General features: G+C 50.1%; 1 protein-coding gene across 1 annotated transcript; it reads right to left on the reverse strand.

Annotated features, from left to right (window-relative positions):
* Positions 1-1,664: 1,664 nt before the first annotated feature.
* LOC144950992 (phosphoglycerate kinase-like) lies at positions 1,665-22,629 on the reverse strand. Its single transcript, XM_078881202.1, has 11 exons — positions 22,326-22,629; positions 14,977-15,027; positions 13,686-13,841; positions 12,254-12,398; positions 10,328-10,431; positions 9,188-9,307; positions 8,393-8,507; positions 6,767-6,946; positions 5,412-5,589; positions 4,818-4,916; positions 1,665-2,361 (listed from the first exon to the last, which is right to left on the reverse strand). Exons 1-11 carry the CDS (start codon positions 22,385-22,387, stop codon positions 2,321-2,323), a joined length of 1,251 nt encoding a protein of 416 aa, XP_078737328.1. The 5' UTR covers positions 22,388-22,629; the 3' UTR covers positions 1,665-2,320.
* Positions 22,630-25,388: the final 2,759 nt, after the last annotated feature.

Consider the following 25,388-nt stretch of genomic DNA (forward strand, 5'->3'; position numbering starts at 1 on the left):
TACGTCTCGGACAGTGTTCTTCATTGAAAGGCCCCACGGCCTCTTGAGGCCACCATCATCGTGCTGCTGTCCAAACCCCCAAATTGTTTCAAGTGGTGTGGCAACCCTCTCACTGATGATGTCTTCTTATTGGTGAGTCTCCCCCGCCTCCCCACCCTCTGAAATTTAGTGAATAAACACGAGTCGAAGATGAAGTTGCGCACGTGAACACAGCACTCGCCTTCCACGTCCACCTCCTTTGAAGAAGCGATGCCCATGTCACGATCCTGCTCCTGCCTAGATATCCTCCTCCACATAACACATTCCTGCGGAGGGAGCTGGTAGGAACGTTGGGTTGCTCGGTCAATGGCCAGGGTCAACGGCGGCGTGGTGTATTCCGCAAATATGCCCGACTGTGAGGGCGGGCACAAGCCGGTGTGAGTAGGTTAAACGTTGAGTTTTATAAGGGCACCACGGGGTGACCAGCCCCTCCCCACCCACCCCCACCCTCCCCACCCAGCCCCTCCCTCCCTACCCAGCCCCTCCCTGCACGACGGACGGACACAATAATCCCATGTGGGCTGGTGTAACCAGGAGGTTCCTACTAGTATTATTTTCTTGATGTCGCTGCACCATTACTCAACATCCAGCCTGGTGACAGATATCGCCTGAAGGCCCTGGAGCTATCTTACCAAGTAAGGCCCACCGAACTCTGTAGCTCTTCTCAGAAGTGACCTGGGCCACAAATAATAACTCAACGAAGTGGCTTACCAGGTGGAAATTTATAGCAGCCAAATACTCTTAAACGCACGTTGGTAAATGGAGAAAAATCCACGTGATCACGGGGAGAACATGCAAACTCCAAATACACAGGCGTCAGGCATGGGATGGAACCCACGACCTCCTGTACACCAGGCAAGGCAGTTAACAGACATCGAGCCCCCCCCCCCCGTATGTCTGTTACAACTTTGACAATAAGTCACCGTCAATTTAACACGTAGGCTTTCGCGACCAATATTATTCATATAGTTTTTTGGGTCAGATCGCGTTATTTATAAGTGTGTCGTAACCCTCCACCACCCGACACAGCCTAATAGTAAAAAATGTGTCACATTTTTCAAAGGACAAAATAATTCACTTCTTTAGCCCAACGGTGCTGTTGATTCTCTCTTCAGCACACCGGTGGGCTAAAGAAGTGAATTATTTTGTCCTTTGAAAAACGTGACAGATGTTTTACTATTTGGCCGTGTCAGGTGGTGGAGGGTTACGACACATTTATAAATAACGCGATCTGACCCAAAAACCTATATTATGAAAAAGTCACCGTTTCAGTCGTCTTCCCCGATTAAAGATGTTTGACAATGCCAGGGCTGAGCCTGCTTTGTATTTGAATGCGAGACTGCATGGCGAGCGCGAGAATGTGGACGGTTGGGGCTGTCTGCGGGATGGCAAAGAGTTGGCAGTACAAGCATTGGATTTCGGATTTTGTCCCTCCATAATGCTAAGAATTATGTTACCAGATTGACAATTCTCTGAAGGGGAACAATAAAAAACGATTTTGGAAACATATTAAGCCCCCTAATGTATTATAACCTGGCCTTTCTATTTGTGTTGTAAATGTGGAGTTGAACTTTCTAGACAAAGTATTCGATCAACAAACCTATAAAAAGATTACGTAGGTATACTGCACTGCACATCACACTTTATTCGTACAACATGACAACACAACAAACAAACGTTCCCAATTCAAGCAAGGGTGATTATGTGATTGAAATGGGCAGAGCGATATCACACAGCACGTACAACTCTGATTGGTGAAACCAAACCACGTGGACATTACTGCAGCTCAAGCAAGGTACATCCCATCTTTTGCACAAGGGTCAGTCAATGCGCACCACAGCAGAGGACATTAGGTCAAAGTATTGAATGCATCCGAGCGGAATATTTTTTTTTAATACACGGTCGGTGTTTGCACAGGATGCGGCGTGAATTGACCACTTTCTAATTGGCGACGTGCTCGCACGAACTATGATACGACAATGTCAGACCACGAAATATACTGAAATGCTAGGAAACGTTGCACAAGATTACCGGTGGCATCGACAGCGGGATAAAGTTGGCTCCGAGGGCTCCGCATTGCACGCAACTAAAAGCACACCAAGCAAACCTCACGTCAAAATGACACAGGCGTCGTGTTGTTAATGGAATAAACGCCTCGACACCATTTGCACCGCTGAAGAGAAAACACGTGTGGTCAAGGCAGGCGAGTGACAAGACGACATCGTTGCTCGGCATGTTGGATGGGACGAAGCGCATCGCAGGCATCTTTTGAGATCCCTTTTCAAGCAGCACTTAGGGCAGCTACACCAGGAAGGACTTTACCTGTAGAAATACAGACAAAAGAGAAACAATGACATTTCGTATTAGCCTTCGGCAGACCGCTTGGGCAAGTGCTGTAAGCGAGCATCTATGAAGGGCAGTACGGCACACGAAGGGGTGGGTAGCCAGCACCATGCCCGGCCGCCTTTGTCTCCCACAGTGCTGATGTTAAAAGATCACTGGGAACTCATTAAAGGCTCAGTAGACCTAGGGGAGGCCCAGGACTGGTTCAAATATTCGCCACTGTCATTGGTTGTGAGCAGGAATTGAACTCGGGTTACTGGGTGCATAGCGCAGCGCGCTAACCACTAACACTGCCACTCCCCTGTTGAAAAATAACCACACAGAAATGCAAGCTATAAAGCTTCATAGTTTCACGGTTAACATTGTTTAAACACATTCCTGCGGAGGGAGCTGGTAGGAACGTTGGGTTGCTCGGTCAATGGCCAGGGTCAACGGCGGCGTGGTGTATTCCGCAAATATGGCCGACTGTGAGGGCGAGCACAAGCCGGCGTGAGTAGGTTAAACGTTGAGTTTTATAAGGGCACCACGGGGAGACCAACCCCTCCCCACCCAGCCCCACCCCTCCCACCCCCCACCCAGCCCCACCCAGCCCCTCCCCACCCAGCCCCTCCCTACCCAACCCCTCCCCACCCTCCCCTCTCCACCCCTCCCATTTTTGGATGCACGACGGACACAATAATCCCCTGTGGGCTGGTGTAACCAGGAGGTTCCTACCAGTATATCTTCGATCAAATGTCAAAGTTAACGACTTGGAATCATTCAAATGATCATAAAAGGACTCGTCTGAAGAACAGCCACTGCCCAAAAGAAGAAATTGTATCGGACTGATTTTTTTCTCTCCGAATTACTATCTTTAGCCATGTAATCCAGACAATTGGGATCCATGCCAGAGCTAAAATCGGTGGAGGTGGAGATGGTCGAGTTACCACGAACAGGGCACTGCCAAAGGCAGCGTTTGCTGAAACAAGCATGTCTCAAGGCATCTTGTTGGCCTGGTCCCACCAAAAATGGAATTAGTAATATAAAAAAAAACACGCTTTAATGAAATGTACCGTACTAGTAATGGAACTCCACGACTCCAGGAAGTGACCCCGAAGCTTGCCATAACGCAAGGGACCGTGGTGATTTACAGCCAACGTGAGTTTAGCGTGGACAATTAGACCAAAGCTGAAACATAACATATAATAAATAATGTTTTAAAATGTTTTTTTTTTATGATAGAATATAGTATTGTCATCAGTATGACATAAGTATACCAAGTTTGCAGTCGATACCACATTGAGAAGTGGGATGAAATTGAGTTACAAGATTTGAGGATACAACAACGACAGACAGAGCGAGTTAAATAAAAGCGTGTAAAAAAAACCTGCATGCTCAAACTTGGGTATTTCCACAACTGTCTACCAGGATTCAATGAACAAACGAAGCCAACCAAACCCCCCCACACATCCTCCATCACCTCCACATCCAATGCTGCCTCACATCAACTAACACAACCCCATGTCTTCTTCCCCTGCCCACTCTTCAATGACGACGACTCAAAGGCAATCTCCACCACGCCCCCTATGCCACAACCGCTCCATCTCACTTCAACAACCTCCACCGCTGTACGGTATCCTCCTCGAGCAGCATAAGTCAACTCCTGTTCACTTCACCCAGCTAAATGTCCACTCAGTCAATGCTGAGCCACTTCTCGCCCACTACAATCTGCAAGAAGGGCACCTTTTGGCCATCGTCTGCCTGAGAGACCCAATGAGCTCCCATGCAGCCATTCCTCCCGGCTACCACCCAGAGCGTGCTTGTGCCTATTCAGGGGTGGTGGAATTTCATCACCTTCATTCAAGGCTTAAAATTCTCCATCGCAAATGTGCCAACTCACGCACCTCTTTTGAGCAGCTCTCCCTTCACTGAACCCCATCCAATTCCAAACTGGCTACAGTTTAATTCTAGATTTGAAGCTTTCGTGATTGCAATGATTCATACTCTTAGTTCTTTCGGTAAAGTCACGTAGGTAAAAAATTGAATTAAAATAAAAACATATTTTTTATTTTTTATTAATTTTAATTTCATTTTTTACCTACGTGACTTTACCGAAAGAACTAAAAGTATGGCTACAGTCTATCGTCTGTCGCCGCTTCTAGCCTTCCTCGATCCCGAGGGCTGGTTGCGGCATGGACTCTCCTACGCCACAGGGCTCCGTTTTCTGGCAGTTCCTGCGAGGAGCCGTCCCACACCCGAGCCCTGCCCAGGCAACAACAGCGACATCGAGTCCGAGTTCTTCTGGGTTCTGTCTTGCCATCGCTTTCTTGGGACCGAGCCTCGAATGACCATCTTTGTCCACTGTCCACTCAAGCCAAAGCCAAACCCAAACTTTGTCCGACTTTCCTCATCTCGCATTGACCTTGGGTCCTCTCCTCTCCACTTGTCAAGCTCACCTTCCAGCAGCTCCAAGCTTGCACCTCCACCGGTGCTGACATGGCTGACCTTATCCTCCGTGTCCCACTTGGCACAGCACGTGGCCGTGTCACCTCCACCTGCCCATCAACACGGGTAACGGCAGAGCAGGTGAGCGCGAGGGGACAGGCGGGGGGCACGGGGGGCAGCAAACAATGTGAACACGGGGTGTTCTGTAAGGCCGTGAGGCTACATTGGAAATGTCTTATCGATGACACCACAATTAGTTTATTTTAATATGTTGTATTAAACAGGTGAGAAACAAAATCAACTTGAAACTTGCGTCACTTGAGGAAGCATGAGAAAACATTCACTTGACTTGATGTATGAAACTATTTTATTTTACCAAGTAAGGCCTACTGAGCTGTATAGCTCTTTCAGAAGCGACCTGGCCAACTAATGATGTCTCAACTCAGTGGCTTATTATTCTAAATATAGAGGGAAAAAAAACAGAGGACCCGGAGAAAAAGCCACACTCTGTGACGAGGCATTATATAGAGAGAGAGGGGGGGGGCAGAGAAATTAGCATGTCAATGAGAGCGGCAGGGGGAGAGAAATGTTTATTTCTAACGCACCGATGATGGTGATGCAGCCAGACTTGGTGACCTCCACGACCTTGTCCATGACGGCTTTGGTGCCGCCCTCAAACTTGGCGAACTCGAACACGCCCACGGGCCCGTTCCACACGATTAGACGTGCTCGCCCAATCGCATCCGTGAACTTGGCCACGCTCTCTGGTCCGCAGTCCAGGCCCTGAATACAAAACCCACACCGATTGGTGACGCCGCCAACTTTCACGGCTGTCAAGTACACCTTGGCAATGTTCAACACACACGGCAGGATTGTTGAATTTGTCCAAAGGGGCTCCTCCCACCCCACCCCCCCCCCCCCCCCCCCCCGAGCTTCGTAGCCTAAAGCTTAGCAGAGTTTCAAGCGACTTTATGGACACTTGACGGCAAGCGCGACACATACGTACGGAACGCATGCTTCTGTGGTGAATGAATTATCCATTGAACACGTTTTTTTATACGGGGTTGCTCAGGGCGGCTCAGAGGTCAGAGCACTGAGCCCAGCACCGCTGAGATCGTGCGTTCAAAATGGTTTCGGCCACTGCCTGCGATTGAAACCGGGAATCCTCAAGTGTCGAGAGTTTTAGCCCCCGCTCACCAATAATTGTTTTTTGGCAAAATCCCTGCTCTGGGAATTCCGCAACAACCGTTTTGACAAGCGACGATCCGACATCACATCATAATCAGATTATTTTATTCATACTGGAGGAATTCGATGAGCTATGGACGCTCCCTTTCACGTGTAGGGGTGTTACGGAGGGGCTGTTATAGAATGGGATCAGAAAGAAACACAGTGGGCGTGGCTATGTCGGTGCACGGGGAGGTGCTCCCAGTGACGTCCGCATCGGGCAGCCTGGGGGGCTGACTCGGAGCTGGGATCCCCCGGGGCCCCACCCCTCAGCGGGGGTTTTGGTATAAAAGGGGATGAGCCGGAGGGCTCAGGGAGAGATGTTGAAGATAACCAGTGAAGGCTGAAGATCGTCGTAGATAGAGCCCTGGACTCCCCTGGATCGCCGCCCTTATCAGGGCCGAACAGGATCGAGCCAGCGGCGTGGTCCCGAGAGCCAGAGCCGGTGCTCTTCTAAGAGCTGGTCTGGGACTCCGGGTACCGTGAGCCCGACTTACCAGTGTCGGCTAGCTAGGCCTCCCCTAGCCCGTTAGTGGAGGACCCAGGGGTAGGCTAGGCGTAGCTAGAGAGTGTATCCCCAGTGAGACGGGTGAGGGGGCCGATACCCCCTCCAGGGTTGTATGTCAGTGTTGTGCTGTACCGACACGGAATAAATACGTGTGCCTCCAAACCCTGGCGTCCAGTCTCCTGGAACATCATTACACACGGATTGTGGTGCAGGCTCGCGACGTACCATCCACCCCGCGGGGATGCCGGTCTTCAGCGTGGCGGTGCCCGTGGTGGCGTTCTCGTCAAACTTGTCCGCCGTGATGAAGTCGGTGGGCAGGGTGATGGTCACCTTGTTCTTCTCCGCCTTGGCCATGAGGTCGCGCACTATGCCCGCCCCCTCCTCGTCGAACAGCGACCCGCCAATCTGGCGCAAGCACGCGGGGGCGACGAGTCACACGGGCAACGAGACCTGGAGCTCTCCCGCTCGGAGGACGGATCTCGTCCCGTCCCAAGTCTCAACGCGGAGAGGCCTGGTAAGCGCCTTTGATGAGCGCGGTCGGCTACGTACGGTGCGAAAGAAGTTCCAACGAGAGCTCATTCACAACGTTTCAACTGCAGATGGTGCCCCGCCGTTTAAGAATACGTGCCAACCCTCGATCAAGTGAAAATAAAAAAAGAAAGGATTTTACAATCCGCAATCAATCGTTGAGAATTGTACAATTATAGGAAAACAAATCAAACCGTATGTCAAGCTGATTAAACAAATAAATGAATGCATCGGTCATTCATACGTTCTGTGCGTACTATAAAAACTTACGCCACGGGGCGTCACAGCTTGAGACTCGATACATGAACATAGCCCCTCCTTCCTCACCATTCCTTCCTCACCACTCCTTCCTCACCACTCCTTCCTCACCACTCCTTCCTCACCACTCCTTCCTCACCACTCCTTCCTCACCACTCCTTCCTCACCACTCCTTCCTCACCACTCCTTCCTCACCACTCCTTCCTCACCACTCCTTCCTCACCACTCCTTCCTCACCACTCCTTCCTCACCACTCCTTCCTCACCACTCCTTCCTCACCACTCCTTCCTCACCACTCCTTCCTCACCACTCTTTCCTCACCACTCCTTCCTCACCACTCCTTCCTCACCACTCTTTCCTCACCACTCCTTCCTCACCACTCCGTTGCTACACCGCGGGTAACGTCAACCAAGGTGACCTGGCGATTTCCAGCTGGACCCCTCAATCTCGTTTTCTCCGGGTACTCCGGTTTCCTCCCACGCATATAAACGCTCACACTATTCGGCCGAAAACATCTTCGTATACGGAGGACCGCAGAGCTTGGGTGCAAATGCTGGTGCCGTCTCGCTGCCTGGCCGCTGCCTTCCCCGCTCGAGCGCGGTGGGGCTCCTCGTGCCTCCGAGTCGTTCGTTCCCATTTTTTTTTACAACTCCTTTTTGTGCTTAGTTATCCTTCCCCGCACCTGCGATGAGCACGGTTGGCTACGTACGGCGTGAAAGAAGTTAAACATGAGTACACACACGTACTCTCTTCAAGGGCGAGCACAAATGTGCGCACGTAACAAGTCAAAATGATTATCATTAATCCTTTCATCTTCTTGGTTCTTATTATGTTTTATTTTTATTATTTTACGACGTCGTGAGAATTATTTTATTATGTTTTATTTTTATTATTTTACGACGTCGTGAGAATTATTTTATTATGTTTTATTTTTATTATTTTATTACTTCCCTTCTACGTGACCTTACCGAAAGAACCAAGAAGATGAATCCCTGCAGTCACGAAAGCTTTAAATCGAAATTCATTCATCCTTTGTTAGAGAAAGACGCCTGAGTGCACACACACCTCCATGTTGTGCAGGACTTTGAGGAAGGTGTAGGCCATGCCCCCACCCACAATCATCTCGTCCACCTTGTCCAGCAAGTTGTTGATCAGCTGAATCTTGTCCTTCACCTTGGCCCTGCTCAGGTCATGCAACAGATGCATTGCAAGCGTTACTCTCCCCATCAAAACGCTTCACATTTGCCGGTTTAAACACGAGGGGGACGCAATAAATAGATGAGCGAATAGGCGAGCGTGTGCACCGCTCTGATCTACGGTTTCACAACTGCACGCAAAGTACACTATGGGAACCTCATTTGCCAGTAAAAATATGATAATTGGTTTTTTACCCTTCTATCTGGCAAATGAGGTTCCCATAGTGAAGATGCTTGCCCCGAGCTCTCATACTCTGGTGGTGCATTGTCTTTGAGTAGTGCGCCTTTTGGCGTCATCTGGTCCAACCCATGTGAGACTCGGCTCTAAGGAAAGCTGTCTCGGGTGTGGACCAATCAACTTCAAGGACAGTGCACATTATCAGAGTTATGTTCTTTTGTTTGTATTATGACTGCAGGTATTGCGGTCTATGTAAACATGACTCCTTGTAAAAAGGTGTCAGTTTTGTTGCCAGATAGAAGGGTAAAAAACCAATTATCATGCACGCAAAGTGTTCAGAGGCGCGAAGATGGTGCACCAATTAAGCCACGGAGCGCGTTAATCGATCGTTCGCATCAGCGCGCCGCTCCTCGAAAGGTTATCGTTCGCCGTCACCAACCACACAATTCACATCGCTCAAATCGATGGCCGGGTCTGGCTCATTACCCTCCGAGAATGGCCAAGAACGGTCTCTCGGGCTTCTCCAGAGCCTTGGCAAAGTAGTCAAGCTCCTTCTTCATCAGGAATCCGGCCGCCTTGATGGGCAAGTCGCAGCCGACCATGGAGCTGGGGGAGAGAAAACACGAGCAGACCGCGATTCGCAAAACTCGCCCGAGAGGCTTTCACCCGCGTTTTGTCCGCGACCGCGCGGGAACGAGAAAAGGGGGAAAAAAAAAATCACTTTCGGTTGTCGTCCTTCTTGTTTTGAACTACGCACAATATCGATGCTGAGACGTCTAGCAGAAGTCGAGGCAAAAGATTACAGCGGAAGGGCAATTTGGTGGCGAGATGTTAACTACCTCGCCTGGTGCTTCAAATAAGAGTGAAAATTATGTTTATAACGCACATGCTGTCAGAAAATTGTGATGTAATATAATAATTGGGGCAGTTTGTTACTCCTAAAAATAATTCTCCATGCACTAAGTTGATGGGTGAAAGTAATATTTTTACTTTATTATTGCGATCCAATGTGTTAAACTATTATTTCGATCTTTGTTGCTATTTTCTAGTCTGTCAGAAAATGAAATAGACAAATTAAATGACCAACTATAAATCACAATATGATATTTTGCATAACTGATGACACGATTATCGTGGATCTTGAATCGTACGTTGTACCGCAGCAAGGCAGCATCCCTGGTGTCAGTCAATCAAGCGGTAATTTAATTTTACACGGCGCCTATTGCAACAAGATTGCCATCACCGTTTCCCAAAGAGGTGCATCGTGGTCCTGCGTCTTAGATCACCGTCAAAATAAAATTTGAGCATCAGCAGCAGTGATGCACAACTGCGGGCTGGTTTCGTCCTCAGGTCGGACTCATCAGCACGGTACAGTGTCACAATTGGTCTTGCTGCTGCAAAGTCGGATGCAACGTTTACAACACTTCGAGGAAAATCAACGGTGAAATTAACTCCCGGATATAATCTTGACTTGCGCGCGCGACATGTTAACACGACACGGACGCTGGCTCGCTCACTGCCAGCGATCGAGGCCCCCCCCCCCCCGCGTGACTCATGCCACGCCGCCTTTACCCGGGTGTGCGTTCACCCGGGCACACGTTCACCAGGGCGCACGTGCGGACGTACCTGTGCGCGCGATGGGCGGTGCCGAACGCGTCGTTCACGTAGATGTCTCCAAGCTTGGAGAGCGACGCTCGGAACGTCGCAACGGCGGCCGCGTCCGCTTTGATCTGCGAGCGCGGGAGGGGAAACAAGGTGCTGCTAACGTGGTGGTCTTCACTCAATTTGAGGGGGGGGGGGCCCACTTTGGCCGAGAAGACATCTCAGTGCGAGGGCCGCCACACATTTGAATTCAAACCTTTGGGTTAGACAGCACGATGATGATGGTGGGGTGTTTTCACATTTGTGTATTGTCAGGGGCCGCACTAAGAGGCCACCAGGGACCCCGGGCCTTGCAATGAAGAACACCGTTCTAACACAACACCCACCACAGATCCTCCACCCACACACTCACATCTAAGGGGCTCACCCGTCCGCCATCAGCCATCACATCGCACCCCTTGGACCAGGTGTAGGGGTGGCTTCCATGCTGCATTATGAACGCGGAAAACTGAGTTTGATTCCCGGCCATGGCGAACATGAGTCACGAGTGATATGTACAACTTATAATCATAATCACATTTTACGTAGCATCGTTCATGCAAAACTGCATCTCACAACCCTGTATAAGACAACAGCGAAAACATTTGACCACTGCACACCCAAACCAAGGTCCTTCCCCTGCACCTCTGATTAGCACGGTTGGCTACGTACTGTGCGAAAGAAGTTCAACATACATACGTACACACAAGCTGAACCACAATTACAGGGATGACTGCCGTATTGGGTGGGGGGCCGTCTCTTCCTCTGTACGCAACAGCCGGTAGCTTCTTCACAACCCTTGCACGAAGGCTTAACGGTGATGGAGCGTACCAGGTTCAGTTCAAGTGATGTGTTCAGTCGATCAATCGTTCTTTATTTTACGAGCCAATATCACCCTCCATACAGTGGGCATCGGTGCACACTACAGCGGAACGGAAACGGTCACAGGGGGCACACGGAGCAACAGGGGTGAAGACAGAAACCCGTCCACGACCTCAGCGGCTAATAACCAACTGAGCAAAGTAGATTGCGGCCGCACGCAAAATGAAGTGCTACCGGGTCTAACGAATAGCACGAGAAAAATAAGCGGTAAATAAAATAGTAATATTTTACGGGAATGCGAGTCTGAACAGATGCGTCTTGCACCGACCACGGAACTGAGAGACACTCGGCTCCTTTGTGACGTCCGGTGGCAGGGCGCCTCAGGTCATTTTTTTCCCCGCACGCGACTGAAATTATGTAAGTATGCAAATTATGCGAAAATAATAAAATAATTAAACGTGTGCGTGTGTGTTTCATGTTAATTAATTGTAAGTGTAATATGATCAATCGTACGTGTGATTAAATGTGTGATTAAAAGTATTACGTGAAAGTGTATGTCTATGATCTATGTGTGTATGTGTGTGTGTGTAGGAGTTCAGTGTCGTAGGTCTCTTCTTCCTTCTGCTCGAGACTTGCGTGAGTGTGTGTGCGGGCGGCGTGCGTCGCCCGCACACACACTCAGTCGAGGGCCTATTAACCTTTATTCCCCGTCTGTGTCGCCAAGGGTCCGCGCTTCTTATGCTCAAGTTATGTTTTGATATCCTGAGGTTGAAAATATAGCTAAGCTTGGAACTCTACTGCTGAACCTTTAAACCCCAGCCAGCTTGTAATGATTCACCGCCCTTGGCAGGTGCCACCCCCCCCCCCGTGTCGGTGCCACAGCGCTAAATGCAGATCTAAAAAAAAAACGATTCCATTAAAAATCGTCACAATCCCTCTTAATATAAGTTTTTAGAAAAGGCATATTTCCAACACTGCAAACCCAGAGCTACCCCGACACGCACGACTCACTGAGCAAGGCCAGAGAGGTGCCAATGGGCTAGTGGCGTAGACTGCAGGGGAGGAGAGGGGGGGGGGGAGCCCACGCACCTTGTTCCCTGCGGCGTCTTTGCCTTTTCCCTCCTCCTCCACGTGGAAGCGCAGGTTCTCCAGCAGCAGGACGGAGCCGGTGGCCGGGTTGGCGCACGCCGCCTCCACCTCGGGCCCCACGCAGTCCGACAGGAACTGCACGTCCCTGCGTTCCGTCGCAAACAGGTACGGCACCGGCCGCGTAACTCTCACTCGATCGCAAACGGACAAAGAGTCGCGGCCGCAGCCTTAGCTACGGTCCGCTGCCCGGCGTTGCACTGCCGCCCTGTCTCATCGCAGCGATTGAACATTCCCTCCGTGATCACTCTTTAATTCAACGTGAACTCTCCCCCTGAATTTTCTCCGCTCCCTGGTTCACCGAAACCGTCGCATGATAAAAAAAAAAATATCCACTGGTGACGAATTCGAAAGACAACTTCAGTAATTCAGCCGAGGAACTTCAAGGGAGGCCCAGAACCCATTCAGATAATCGTCACTGGCTGGTGTTGGCCGTGAGCGGGAAACGAACTCGGGTCGCCGGGCTCGTAGGGAAACGCCCTAACCATTGCACTACTGCTCCCCACAAATAAAGAAACAAAGATAGAGATCCCCTGTATAGCCTTAACAGGCTGTTGGGGCAAGTGCTGTTAGCGAGCACCTATGAAGGCCGGCACGGCACACGAGCGGATGGGTGGCCAACACCACGCCCGACCATCTTTTTCTTCCCAGTGGTGATGTTTACACAATGCACCAGGTACTCATTTGAGGCTGAGTTGACCTCGGGGAGGCTCAGGACCGGTTCAGACAATCGTCATTGGTGTTGGCCGTGAGCGGGAATCGAATTCGAGTCGCTAGGTTTGCACTAACTGGGCCACCACCGCTCCCCAAAAAACAAACAACAACAACAACCGCCATGCGCCACTAAGTGGCGGTGACGTCACCACGACGCTTGTGCCAGGCCATGTGCACCTTGAGGCCACGTGAAGTGTCGAACGCCCGCTGGCAGGAGGTCACGGGGCAGACCCAGGTGCCACGGGTCGACTGACTGAGATGACCGAGGTGACTGGCTGATGCACCACCTGTGCCCCCTACTGTGCCAACTTGCTGTGCTTTAGACCCGGCGCTCCGCTCGTTGTTGTGAGCGTCGCTCCTCCGCCCTCCGTTGTTGTTGGAGGGCGACTGCCTCCAACTGCCCAGTAGCGTCCTTCACGAGCCTCCTCCACAGAGGCCGATCTTGACACTGCTGGTACCAGTAATCGGCAAGTCCACTCAGCTCCACGTCCTCCTGTACCACATCACTCCATCTCTTCTCTAGCCCGTGCCGCGCCCGTTTAGCCCCCTCGATCCGGGCCGAACAAAAGTTGTTTAGGCATGTGGTGACTGGGCATGCGGGCTACATGACCCAGCCAACGCAGCCACACAAAGACACACGCACACACACACAGAACCCCACCTTCCCAGCAGCTTCTTCAGCTCGGGCTGAACAGGTCCCAGCGAGTACTTGTCGGGCATGGGGACCCCGTCGGGACGGCCAAGGTGGCTCATGAGGACCACCGACTTGGCCCCATGATCCAAGCAGTACTGGATGCTCGGCACTGCCGCCTTAATCCTGGACGAGAGAGATCCCAGTCAAAACACGCGGCGACTTCACGGACGTGACTACGGTGTTAGTTTCTCGGTGTGTGCCCAAACACGAGCGAACCGAAACCTCCGGTACGGATACACGGAGGCCACTGGAGCTATGCACTTTTAAAATCTCGATTGGAAACGAAATTCTTTCGAACTGCTTTTAGTGTTTAGCTTGTTGTCCTTCCCTCGCACCCCCGATTAGCACGGTTGGCTACGTACGGTGCGAAAGAAGTTTGACATGCACAACTGGGAATAGGAACGCATTTTATTTCAGTTTGAAAATACCTATGGGGGTGGGGGGGTGGGGATCATTCGAACAATTGGCCAATTTTCAAAAAACAATTACACCGAAAAGTACTAAATTTTAATTTATAAACTGTTGCCACCCCCGCTACTGCGAAACCCTGCCAGGACCCTCCTGGAAAGCAGTCATGAGACTCGGTGAGGGTTTTCTGGGCAAACAAGCCGAGCAATGACAAGAATATTGACAGCGGAATGGTCTGGGGCTTTTCTTTCGCGTTCAGGGTTTCTTTCCCGTCGCGCGGCGTTAAATCGCACTCACGCGCTAAGCGCCGCGGCAAAAGTGCGGCAGGTGTTTGACGCCGGGATAAACTGTGCAACGACGGGTGATCGAAGGCGCGTGGGCACATTGCCGGACGGCGGTACGAGCGCGACTTGGTGGTGAACAAGCACAAGTAACGTAGACGACAAACTCAATCGTGCGACGAAGAAAGGCCATTGTACGAAACATTGCCCACTTTGCGTATTTTGTTTCCTTTTCAGGCCGCGCACGCACAGCGTTATTATTGACGAACGTGTCGAGTTTCTTTTCTGTCTTTTGCCATCTCACTCGTAGGTGCCGACGTCCGTACCTCGTTCACGCCACTCACGACCCATTCAAAAGCCTCGATGCCATGCTCATCGCAAAGGCATCGCAGTTTACTGTTACCGTGTCATATCGTAAGGAGTAGGTGGGAATTCCAAGGAACGGCAGCAGGGAGCGTGTGTGCTGCGTGCGAGCGAGTGACGCACAGCCATCCGGAGAGGGGAAATGAGCCAAGGGGTAGCGGTAGCTCCGATAGGACGACAGCGCAGCTCTTCGTGGCAATAGTTACCTTTGGTTGTTGGTGATCTCCTTCCCCTTCATAGGAACATTGAAGTCCACCCTGCAAAACAGGCAAACGCCGTCAAATCACAACACAGCCGATCCGGCGTGGCGGTCCGTACCAGGCTAGGTTTTCAACATCCACACATTGTCCCCCACCCTTGGCCGGCAGTCCAGTACTTAATGCAGGGTTTTTTAGGAGGTAAATAATCGAAAATAGAAATTAAGCACAGGTGGAAAGTTCCACATTCCCAGGCTGGTCTCCATGAACGACAACTACTGCACTGCCACCTTCCCACAAACCGAAAAGCAATGCTCCAGTCCACACACACGGTGGACATCCCAGCCAAGCCCAGAAGAGATATCGATGATAATCACCATGGTTTCATGAATTCTGTTTGCCGCAGAAAGACTCAACTCAAGACCCCCGCTCCGTGTGCCGAATTATAGCGAGCAGCATTTCCTGTAAAATAAAAAAACGCTTCTTGTGCTGCCAGAAGTGAATCATTCGACTGATTCTGCTAATTCTATGCGTTGGAGCAAATGAATCATGAAATGTTGAGTCATAGAGAGGTGATACTTTCCAATGTCAGCCACACTTTCTAAGCAAATAAGTTTGCGGGTTCGATCGCAACCTTGACGCCTGTACATTTGGAGTTTGCGTGTCTCTCTCCCCGTGGTCGCGTGGATTTTTCTCCGCGTCCTCTGGCGGTTTTTCCCTCCACATTTAGAATCAATGTGCGTTCAAGAGTATTTGGCTGCTATCAAATTCCACACTTCGTTGAGTCATCAATTGTGGCCAGGTCGCTTCTGAAAAAGAGCCACGTAGCTCAGTGGGCCTTACCTGGTAAGACACAAAATATTTCATCGTTTTTAGTTTTCATTATATAGGTGTAATTTAGCAAATGGGCAGGCTGACATTTAACACTGTTCCACCCTTTCATGATACAGTAATGGTTTTGAGCCCTTTGCCAATCCCCTGCTGGATTCAGGCCATGCAGGTGCTGCAGGTTATTTGACAATACTTCACCACGCAGGTAAGTACGGCTGTATAGGTGGGCAGCATTGTACAGCACGACAATGAATAGTTGCGGCACTGCCTTCTGCTGACACCGCAACCCCCTACGGCAGCCTGTAACACCATCCAGCCCTCCAGCCTGCCTAGTTGCCGCTGTCTGGCGCATTCTGGGCGATTTGGCCATCGGGGATGCCTCGCAGAATCAGAAATGTATTATCCAAGGAGATTACCCATTGAGCTTTCTGTACACAGTTATTTTTCAATGGTGACTCGGCCAGCAGACAGTCACAGTTACAAGAGTTATACAACAATTATTAGGCACGATATAAATAAAAATAAAGTAAATAAAACCAATTGATCTTACAAAACAATTATATGGATTCGCATTTGTGCTATTTCGACCTCAATAATGTATGTTTAAAAGAGTAGAGAGATGGCAGTGGTGATCGCCAGAGACGCGATCACCAGTTGGTTCCACAACTTTGTCGCAGCTACGACATCTAAGAATCTGATAAAAGTGCAGACCTTTGTGTAAATTGCCTTATAAAAAATGAATATCGCCCAATGACAACTTCTTCGTGCTTCCAGAGACATTAGCCCAGTCATGGAAAAGAGGTCACAGTGATGCGTCCTATCCGGGAGCATCCACTGCAAACAGGACCGTACTTTGCACCCACGTCCCCACGCGTGCTATTGCCAAAACGGCTCCACGCCAAAGCAACGCGGGCAAATTCCTGCGCGGGCTCGAGTTACTCGAGATGCAAGGCAGGGCTAGTAGGGAGGGCTGGACAGGGCTTGGCAGGGTAGGGCAGGGCAGAACTAGTTGGGCTGGGCAGGGCTCGGCAGGGCAGGGATGGGCGGCTCCCTGAAATCCCCTGCGGTTTGAGGACGTGCACCGCTACACGCAGCTCCGGTGACCTTACTTATTTATTCCAGTCATGCGAGCGCAGCACAACGCAAGGGCAAGCGGTTCATACAAGGGGAACGAACCACCTGCCACCTTGCTAACGTTGTGAAGTGATATTACGGAGAACTATGAAGTAGGTTCATTGAATTCAGCAATAAGGCCAAGCCTACGTTGGTCTGGACATATACGCATATGGTGCAGTGGCAGCGCCCGGGTTTCTCACACCGCACTCTGAATCTGGCCATCTGAGTTTTGATTCCCAGCCAGCGGCGGAGTGGACATCCGAATCAGTTCTGCAACCCCTCCACCTCCCCCCCAACCTTCAATGCTGACTGACTGGCGTGGTGCAGTAGTCAAGCGACCACGATGACTGAAATGATGTGGCAGAGGCCTTCTTTCCAGCAGTCGATTGACAGAGGTTGAATACTGTTTGTTATCCAAGGTCACTTGTTACAGTATCGTTTAAGGTCAGTCTACCCATCGGCAAAGTGATGCATGTTTATATGTGGTTGGACTGCTCGAGGAGCCGTGCACAGCCGATAATTTACGCCCGTGGACTGACCGCGCGTGGACCAGTGCACACGAACGGTCGTCAACGATCAGACCAAGTCGATAACGACGGACACAAAATGAACGAGCGGGTGTGGCGACGCCTATGGTCGCGAAACTCCCGCGACCAAAACGACGTGGGGAGGACGGCCTCCATCTTGCAGCAGATTGGCACCGCGCTCGCTAAAGACCCGTGGTTTTTCGGCGGTGGCCGCGGATGACACAGTACCGTCATGTGCAATTTTATTGACGGACTGCGTGTCGTTGTCTTGGTTTGGTCTGGGACTGTTCTTGTTGCTGTTGTTTTGCTGCGACGTCGGAACGAGTCCACTCCCAGAACCGGCAGGCCGGAGCTCTCGCTCTCCGCTGCTTTTATTCTACTCGGCGCAGCCTGGCTCCGCCCTAGCCGCGCCTCCCTTCTCGAACATACTAGATGGTTCCAGGGGCCTCCCCTTGCCCCAATTCCTCCGCCCTGCCGGCACACACAGCCGTGTATGTGCTCGACGGCGTGTGCACTGTCCACCGCAGCAGTCGGCGCTGTGTCACTACACATGTACAGCCTTCCCTACTAGATGAGGGAGTTATTTCTCGCCATGCTTCACGACGTTGGTGAGTGTAAGTTGAAGGTGGGGACCGCTGATATGATGAGCATCGAAGTACAGTACAGAACAATTCCATTTGCTACACTGTCCACTCTGTATCAACCAGCCATGCATGGTGATTGCCCATCCAAACATGAAATCCAAGTTTAAAATCTGCCAAGCTTCCAAATTCTGTCGCATTCCTGGCGGTGGCCGGGGGGTCAGCAGCCTGCGGCAGCTTAGCCAAGTGGCGTGCGGTGACTCTTTAAGGGACTGCAGTGGCGGCTCTGGAAATTCGAAAATAAAAAATGTCTCTTCTTGTTATTTTGGTTGCCAATCCATGACCGTGGAGTCCAGTTCACCATGGGAGTCCAGTTCACCATGGGAATCGAGTTTACCATGGGAGTCCAGTTCACTATGGGAGTCCAGTTCACCATGGGATCGAGTTTACCATGGGAGTCCAGTTCACCATGGGAGTCCAGTTCACCATAGGAGTCCAGTTTACCATAAAAGACCAGTTTCACCATGGGAATCCGGTTTACTATGGATCAGGGTTCGGCAACCTGCGAATCAGTAGCCGCACACGCGGCTAATTAAGGACCACCCTCTCATATTCACCACCATGCATTGCGGCTCTTGAGATGTTGCGGATTTTCTTCTCATTTTTACCCAATCCGAAAACAAAAATACCCCTCCTTGTCATTTTTGGTAGCCGACCCCCACTGGGGCTACACGCCGATTCCATGCCGGTGCTGCAGACTGTACAACATGCTCGTGGGATGAATGTGGTTTTTCACAAGTGGGGTAACGGGTATCCAGAGGGTGTCCTGTCGAAGCCACCCACTGTAGGAATATTTTCAGGTTGATTCATGACCGAATCACTTTGAAACGTGCCCAATCTCGTCAGATCTCGGACCCTAGGCAGAGTTGATGATCATGGACAGTGATTGATGGGCGCCCAACACCCCAGTGAAGCCATACTATATAAGGGGCCGTCCATAAAAGACATCACGCGATTTTGGACGATTTTTGACCCCCCCCCCCTCGTCACACGGCGTCACAAAAAGTCAGACCCCCCCCCTCAAATATGACGTCACAAAGCTCTGCCCCCCCCCCCCCCCAAAATAAAACATGCTTCAAATCGCTTTAAACTATTGTCATTGTAGTGCGCATTTAATGTGGCGCTGTACCCTGATGTTGTAGGAGAAAACCTTTATTGAAAAGTCTATTCAATTAAGTAGAACGTGTTGTCTATATTTATTTAAAGTTGCGCATTTTGATGTGACGTCACATTTCTCAAACCACCCCCCCCCCATCGTCACACATCGTCACAAATGTCTGACCCCCCCCCCCCCCAAGGTGCGTGACGTCATTTATGGACGGTCCATAACTAATGTAGCTCATGGGTGGAAAAAACCCGATTTTTCCAGCGGTAGGCATCGGGTTTTTTCTTTACTACAATTAAACCCGATTTCGGGGAATTAAAACCTGGTTTAATGAATACGAAACTCTGATAGGCTTAGGCTGCTTCCTCGTCGGTGCTGCTATCGTACTCGGGGCCACGAAAATAAATTGTCACGCACAACGAGTCTGTGTGCAAAATGTCAGCTCGATTGGATCACGGGAAGTGGGTTAAAAAACGACCGAAAGATTTGCACGGTCGTAAGCGCGCAAGCAAGCAAGTGAACTTAATATAAAGGATTTAAAAACCAGACTGTGCCACCCTTGACGTTGCACCAGGGTATGGCAATACGCGTTAAATCGGCTGCCGTGGTCGCAGCAAAAATCCATCGTTGTGCTGCACTTCTATGCTCGCGCCCACGTCTCATGCTCGGGCGGCCTTGTCGGAGAGGTTGAGGCGCGGTTCGTGCGGGCTTTGGTCTTGGGAGGTCCTCAAGCAGCAGTGGATTGACGAGGTCGCTACTTGCTGTGTGCGTGTGTATGTTTGTTTAATAAATAGGCGCACGCGTGCGCAATGGGTGCAGAGGGGGGCGGGGGGGGGAAGTGAATCAACTGGCGCAGTGGTGCCGAGCAGCCATGCAAAGTCATTCACTTGTCCATACATCCAACGTTGGGCCCCCCTCCACGTGTTCATTCATCCAACGTTGCCCCCCCCCCTTGTTAATTAATCCAACGTTGGTGGGCTCCCCACTTGTTCAATCATCCAACGTTGGTGCCCCCCCCCCCCCAACGTTTCATGCTCATTTGGGATGCGCCTTCCACGTAGCGAGCGCGCCGTCCACCAAATATGCAACGTTGACCCAACGTCCTGCCCAACGTTGGGCCCCAACGTTCGGGCAACGTTGCCGCAACGTTCGTCCCGACGTTTCATGTTTTTTTTGCAGAGGTGCCGCGCCAACACCACGCCCCGCCTCCCTTCTGAATTGAAGACAAGTCTGCACCCCGCCCCCACCACCCATTCTTATTCTTCCTCCTCTTTAAAGCCGCGTTAATACTAAAGCCTCAAACGCTTTCAAAAATAAAAAAAAATCATCGCCATCGATGCGGAAATGGGCGGACGGACCGAAGGGAAACAATCCCCTCGAGGAATGGCAACGCCGCTCGACGCATTATTCACAAACCAGCCACGGGTCGTGGGCTGTGAACCGGTAACCGGTCGAGAGAACCGATAACCGAGAGGAGGATTTTCTGGGGGAGGGGGGGGGGGTCCGTCAACTTCCAGAGGCGGCCACCTCGTTGCTGACCGTCGCATTCCACGGCTCTCCGCTTTTAAAATGTCAACGTTTATTAATAGGCGCCTCCGTTTATATTTGTGCGAATCGATCTATTTTTACATAGAATGTTGGGACAGCGCCGTTAACGGGGGTAATGTAAGAATTGTTACTGTAAACCCCATCACTCAAGATTTGACACTTGAAGCTTATGGCGGTCACTCCGGGGCAAACCATCAAAAGACTTAAAACATTGGACAGCATCACGGACATTGTGTGTGCTATGCGGTGTCCCAACGTTGGGCCAAACGTTCGGGCAACGTTGACGCAACGTTCGTGCAACGTTCTATGGTGACCCTCAGTGGTCCCTGAAATAAAATAAAACAATTCAATTGCCACTTTGTATTATTTGGTTACCGCATAATAAGCATCAGGTCAACCTGGAGGGCGAGATCGGTTGACGATCGCCCATCAAGTCCCATGGGTTTGGCTGGCACCACGCCCCACCCCGTCCGCCTTTGTCTTCCCCAATGACGTCACAAAGACAAAGCTCCCCCAGCTGCCAGCGACTCGCCCAGACTGTGCAGCAGCAAGGCCATTGAAGTGTCGGCACACGTGGGGTGGCCAACACCCACCACGCCAGGACCGCCTTTGTCTCTCCCCTCCCACCCCCCCGTGGCGACGTTTTACACCGCACCCGTAACCGGGGTAGCTCGTTTGAGGCCGAGTCGACCTAGGGGGGGGGGGAGACCCGTGAACCGGTTCGGGTGATCGTTGTGGGTGGTTGTTGGGTGGCCGTGGAGCGAGAAATGGAAGCAGCGGGGGGTGGGGGGCACGGGGTTCGTAGCGCTCCGCCACAGAGACAGACGCAGACACACACAGACAGACACAGAGACAGACACAGACAGACAGAGACAGACGCAGACACACAGAAACACACAGACATACAAAGAGACAGACACAGACAGACGCAGACACACAGACAGACAAAGAGACACACACAGACAGACACAGACACACAGACAGACAAAGAGACACACACAGAGACAGACACACACAGACAGAGACAGACAGAGACACACACAGACAGAGACAGACAGAGACACACACAGACAGAGACAGACGCAGACACACAGAGACACACAGACACACACAGACAGAGACAGACAGAGACACAGAGACAGACAGAGACAGACAGACACACACAGATACACAGACACACACAGAGACACACACAGAGACACACAGACAGAGACAGACACACACAGAGACAGACAGACACAGACAGACAGACATAGAGACACACAGACAGACACAGAGACAGACACAGACGCACACAGACAGACACAGACACACACAGACAGACACAGACACACAGAGACACAGACACACAGAGACACAGACACACAGAGACACAGACACACAGAGACACAGACACACAGAGACACAGACAGAGACACAGAGACACACACAGAGACACACACAGAGACACAGAGACACACAGACAGAGACAGACACACACAGACAGACACACACAGACAGACACACACAGAGACACACACAGACAGACACACACAGACAGACACACAGAGACAGACACACAGAGACAGACACACACAGCGAGACACTCACCGCATGAGGATGCGCTTCCCCTTCACGTCCACCTTGTCGATGGTCACCTTGTTGAGAGACATCTCGCGTCGCGAAACCTCCTTCGCTTCGTGAAGCCGCTCTGTGTCTCTCTCTCTGTGTCTCTGTCTCTCTGTCTGTGTCTCTCGCTCCCACTGCCTTGCGCGCTGTAGCCAGAGACGACGACGATGGTGATGGAGGAGGATGGAAGAGGGTGGTGACGATGGCGAGGAAGCGACGACAGAGAGAGGAGGAGGAGGATGGAGTTGGCCGAGTCACCTTGAAGCTGGTGGCCCCTCCCCCGTGACGTCGGACTCCGCCCACCGAGAAAAACACTAAAGACAAAGGCCCCCCGTGTAGCCTGTGACGGACTGTCGGGGCAAGTGCTGTCAGCGTGTAGCAACTGGGGGCTGAACGATTGATCGATTTCAAATCGAAATTGCAATTTGAAGCAATGCGGTTAGCAAATCGCAAAGGCTGCGATTTTTTTGCTATTTGAAAAGTCCTATTACTTACTGGATTTATTTTATTTTGTATTCTAATTTTACTTTTTTACCTTAACAATTGTTCTATGTTTGATTGTTGTACAGTATTTCAATACTTTTTTTAAAATAAATACATGCCGGAAGCAATTAATATATTGTAAGTTCTCATCGCATTAGAATATATAGAGCAGTTCATATTGTGATGGTATCATGTGGTAATGCTCCATCGCGTGTTTTAAATCTATTACACAGTGAATATTGAACTGAAGCTTGACTGTAACAAATTTAATCGCAAATCAAATCGCAATATCTGTCAGAAAAATCTCAATTACTGTAGATATTTTTCGATTTCAAAGCCCTGTTCTTCACCTGAGGACGGCTGCTTGCGTTGTGGCCGAAACGTCGTGAGAATTGTATTTTATTATGTTTTATTTTTATTATTGTATTACTTCCCTTCTACGTGACTTTACCGAAAGAACCAAGATGATATTGTAGATATTTCCCCCGAATCGTTCAGCTGCCCTATTTAGCAACCCTATGAAGGCCGGCACGGCGCACGAGGGGGTGGGTGGCCAACGCCACTCCCGGCCGCGTTTGTCTCCCCCAGTACTCATTTTGAGGCTGAGTCGACCTAGTGGGGAGGCCCAGGACCGGTTCAGAGAGAATCGTCGCCGGCGGTGGTGACCGTGAGCTGGAATCGAACCCGGGTCGCCGGGTTCGCAGGGCAACGCACGAACCATTGCACTACCGCTTAACCACAAACAACAACAAAATAAAGACACAGATCCCCCGTGTAGCCTTAACAGACTGTCGGTGGCAAGTGCTGTCAGCTAGCAGCGCCTATTAACTCGTGCCGCCAGCTGGGTTGCGCACCACCACCACCACGAGATGCAGTACGCACAGTGGCCACGAGGCGATGTCGAGGCCGGTTGTGTAGGTTACATTTTGACATGACACTTTCGTGACTGCAGGGCAAGGCCGTAGCCATGGAGTCAACATTGGGGGGGACCAAATCTTCCAGGGGGTCTAGGGTCCCCCCCCCCCAGAAAACTAATTTCCTGCCATTTCCTGCCTAAAATATAAAAAAAATTCACTTACACATGAGATGGACTTTTTATTAATTTTTTACAATAATGTCTAATAGTGTATTATATTACATTGTTCTGTTTTTTTTTCTCTTTTACCTTTTCTTATTCTTAGTTCTTTCGGTAAAGTCACGTAGAAGGGAAATAATAAAATAATAAAACTAAAACATAATACAATAAAATTCCCACGACGTTTCTGCCACAACGCAAGCAGCCGTCCTCAGGTGAAGAAACAGCTGTCGGAAAGACAGATTCTTAATGAGAAAAAAAAATCTAAATTTGAAAATGGCGTCATTAAGACGCTGTCTTTCCGACGGCTCTGTTTCTTCACCTGAAGACGGCTGCTTGCGTTGTGGCCGAAACGTCGTGAGAATTGTATTTTATTATGTTAAATTTTTATTATTTTATTATTTCCCTTCTACGTGACTTTACCGAAATAACCAAGAATATGCATTCCTGCAGTCATGAAAGCTTTAACTCGAATTTTTACCTTTTCTTGTTTCATTGTATGTAATGGCAGAGATTAGGGATTAATAAAGTGCAACCATAACCACAATCATATAAACAGAAATCTATTTTATAGCAATATGTTGGGGGGACATTTTGAGCATATTTGAATGTTGGGGGAGATGTGTGTCACCCCCAAACATATTATAATTACGGCTTAGTTTCAAACATAGGAAATATCTGATGAGGGATATTTTAGGGGTTACAAAGTTACGTGGTTACGGGACCAAACCGGTGTCTGAGAATTCAAACTAATTATCTGGTGATGCCGTTGCAGCATTTTCAGCGGTGCTCGAGTTACAATCCACAAACAAAAACTCAACACATCCGTCAATAACACCATGGCCTTACAAGGAAACGTATATCATAGGCGACGTTTCGGCCAATGAGCCTTATTCATAGCATATGTGCACAACGTCACCCATTATATACATATTTTCCTTAAAGTCCACAATGTTTGTGACTAAAGCGTCGAGTTTTTTGTTTTTGTTTGGATGTCTTGAGAAGCTGCGTTCAGTCCTCTAAGTCCGTGCTTTTGGGCTGACGAAGTATTCCCCGTGCAGGCTGAGGTCGAACATTGACCCCAGTTAATCACACTGGAATCACACGCATGGTGTCAGAATCAGAAGTTCGTTTCCCCGAGCAAAGCAGCATTAAGGTAAGAAGCAAGGGCGACGCGACCCGTGTCTTTTTCCAGGGCCTGGTGATGCGGCCGAAACAATTTGCTCCATTGTGAGCACGTGTTTTTGATGATGATGATGAACTAAACACGCCATGTAACCAACACCAACAGAGACAGGGGTAGGGAACAAACATGTTTACAAGCATCTTCTTGGTTCTTTCGGTAAAGTCACGTAGAAGGGAATATAATAAAATAATAAAAATCAAACATAATAGCATACAATTCTCTGTACCTCATTAAACAGTCATACAAATAATAGTTGAAGCAACTTAAAAAAAAATACTTAATTGCTTATGAATATTTCATT

This window comes from Lampetra fluviatilis, chromosome 60 (assembly GCF_964198595.1).
Source record: "Lampetra fluviatilis chromosome 60, kcLamFluv1.1, whole genome shotgun sequence".
NCBI lineage: Eukaryota > Metazoa > Chordata > Hyperoartia > Petromyzontiformes > Petromyzontidae > Lampetra > Lampetra fluviatilis.

What these genes read in the sequence shown, in the direction of transcription:
- LOC144950992 (XM_078881202.1), bottom strand. Translation starts at nt 22,387, where the DNA reads ATGTCTCTCAACAAGGTGACCATCGACAAGGTGGACGTGAAGGGGAAG. An exon ending in GGGAAGCGCATCCTCATGCG is followed by an intron (nt 15,028 to 22,325) that starts GTGAGTGTCTCG and finishes CCTGTTTTGCAG; the next exon opens with GGTGGACTTCAATGTTCCTA. An exon ending in GAGATCACCAACAACCAAAG is followed by an intron (nt 13,842 to 14,976) that starts GTAACTATTGCC and finishes TCTCTCGTCCAG; the next exon opens with GATTAAGGCGGCAGTGCCGA.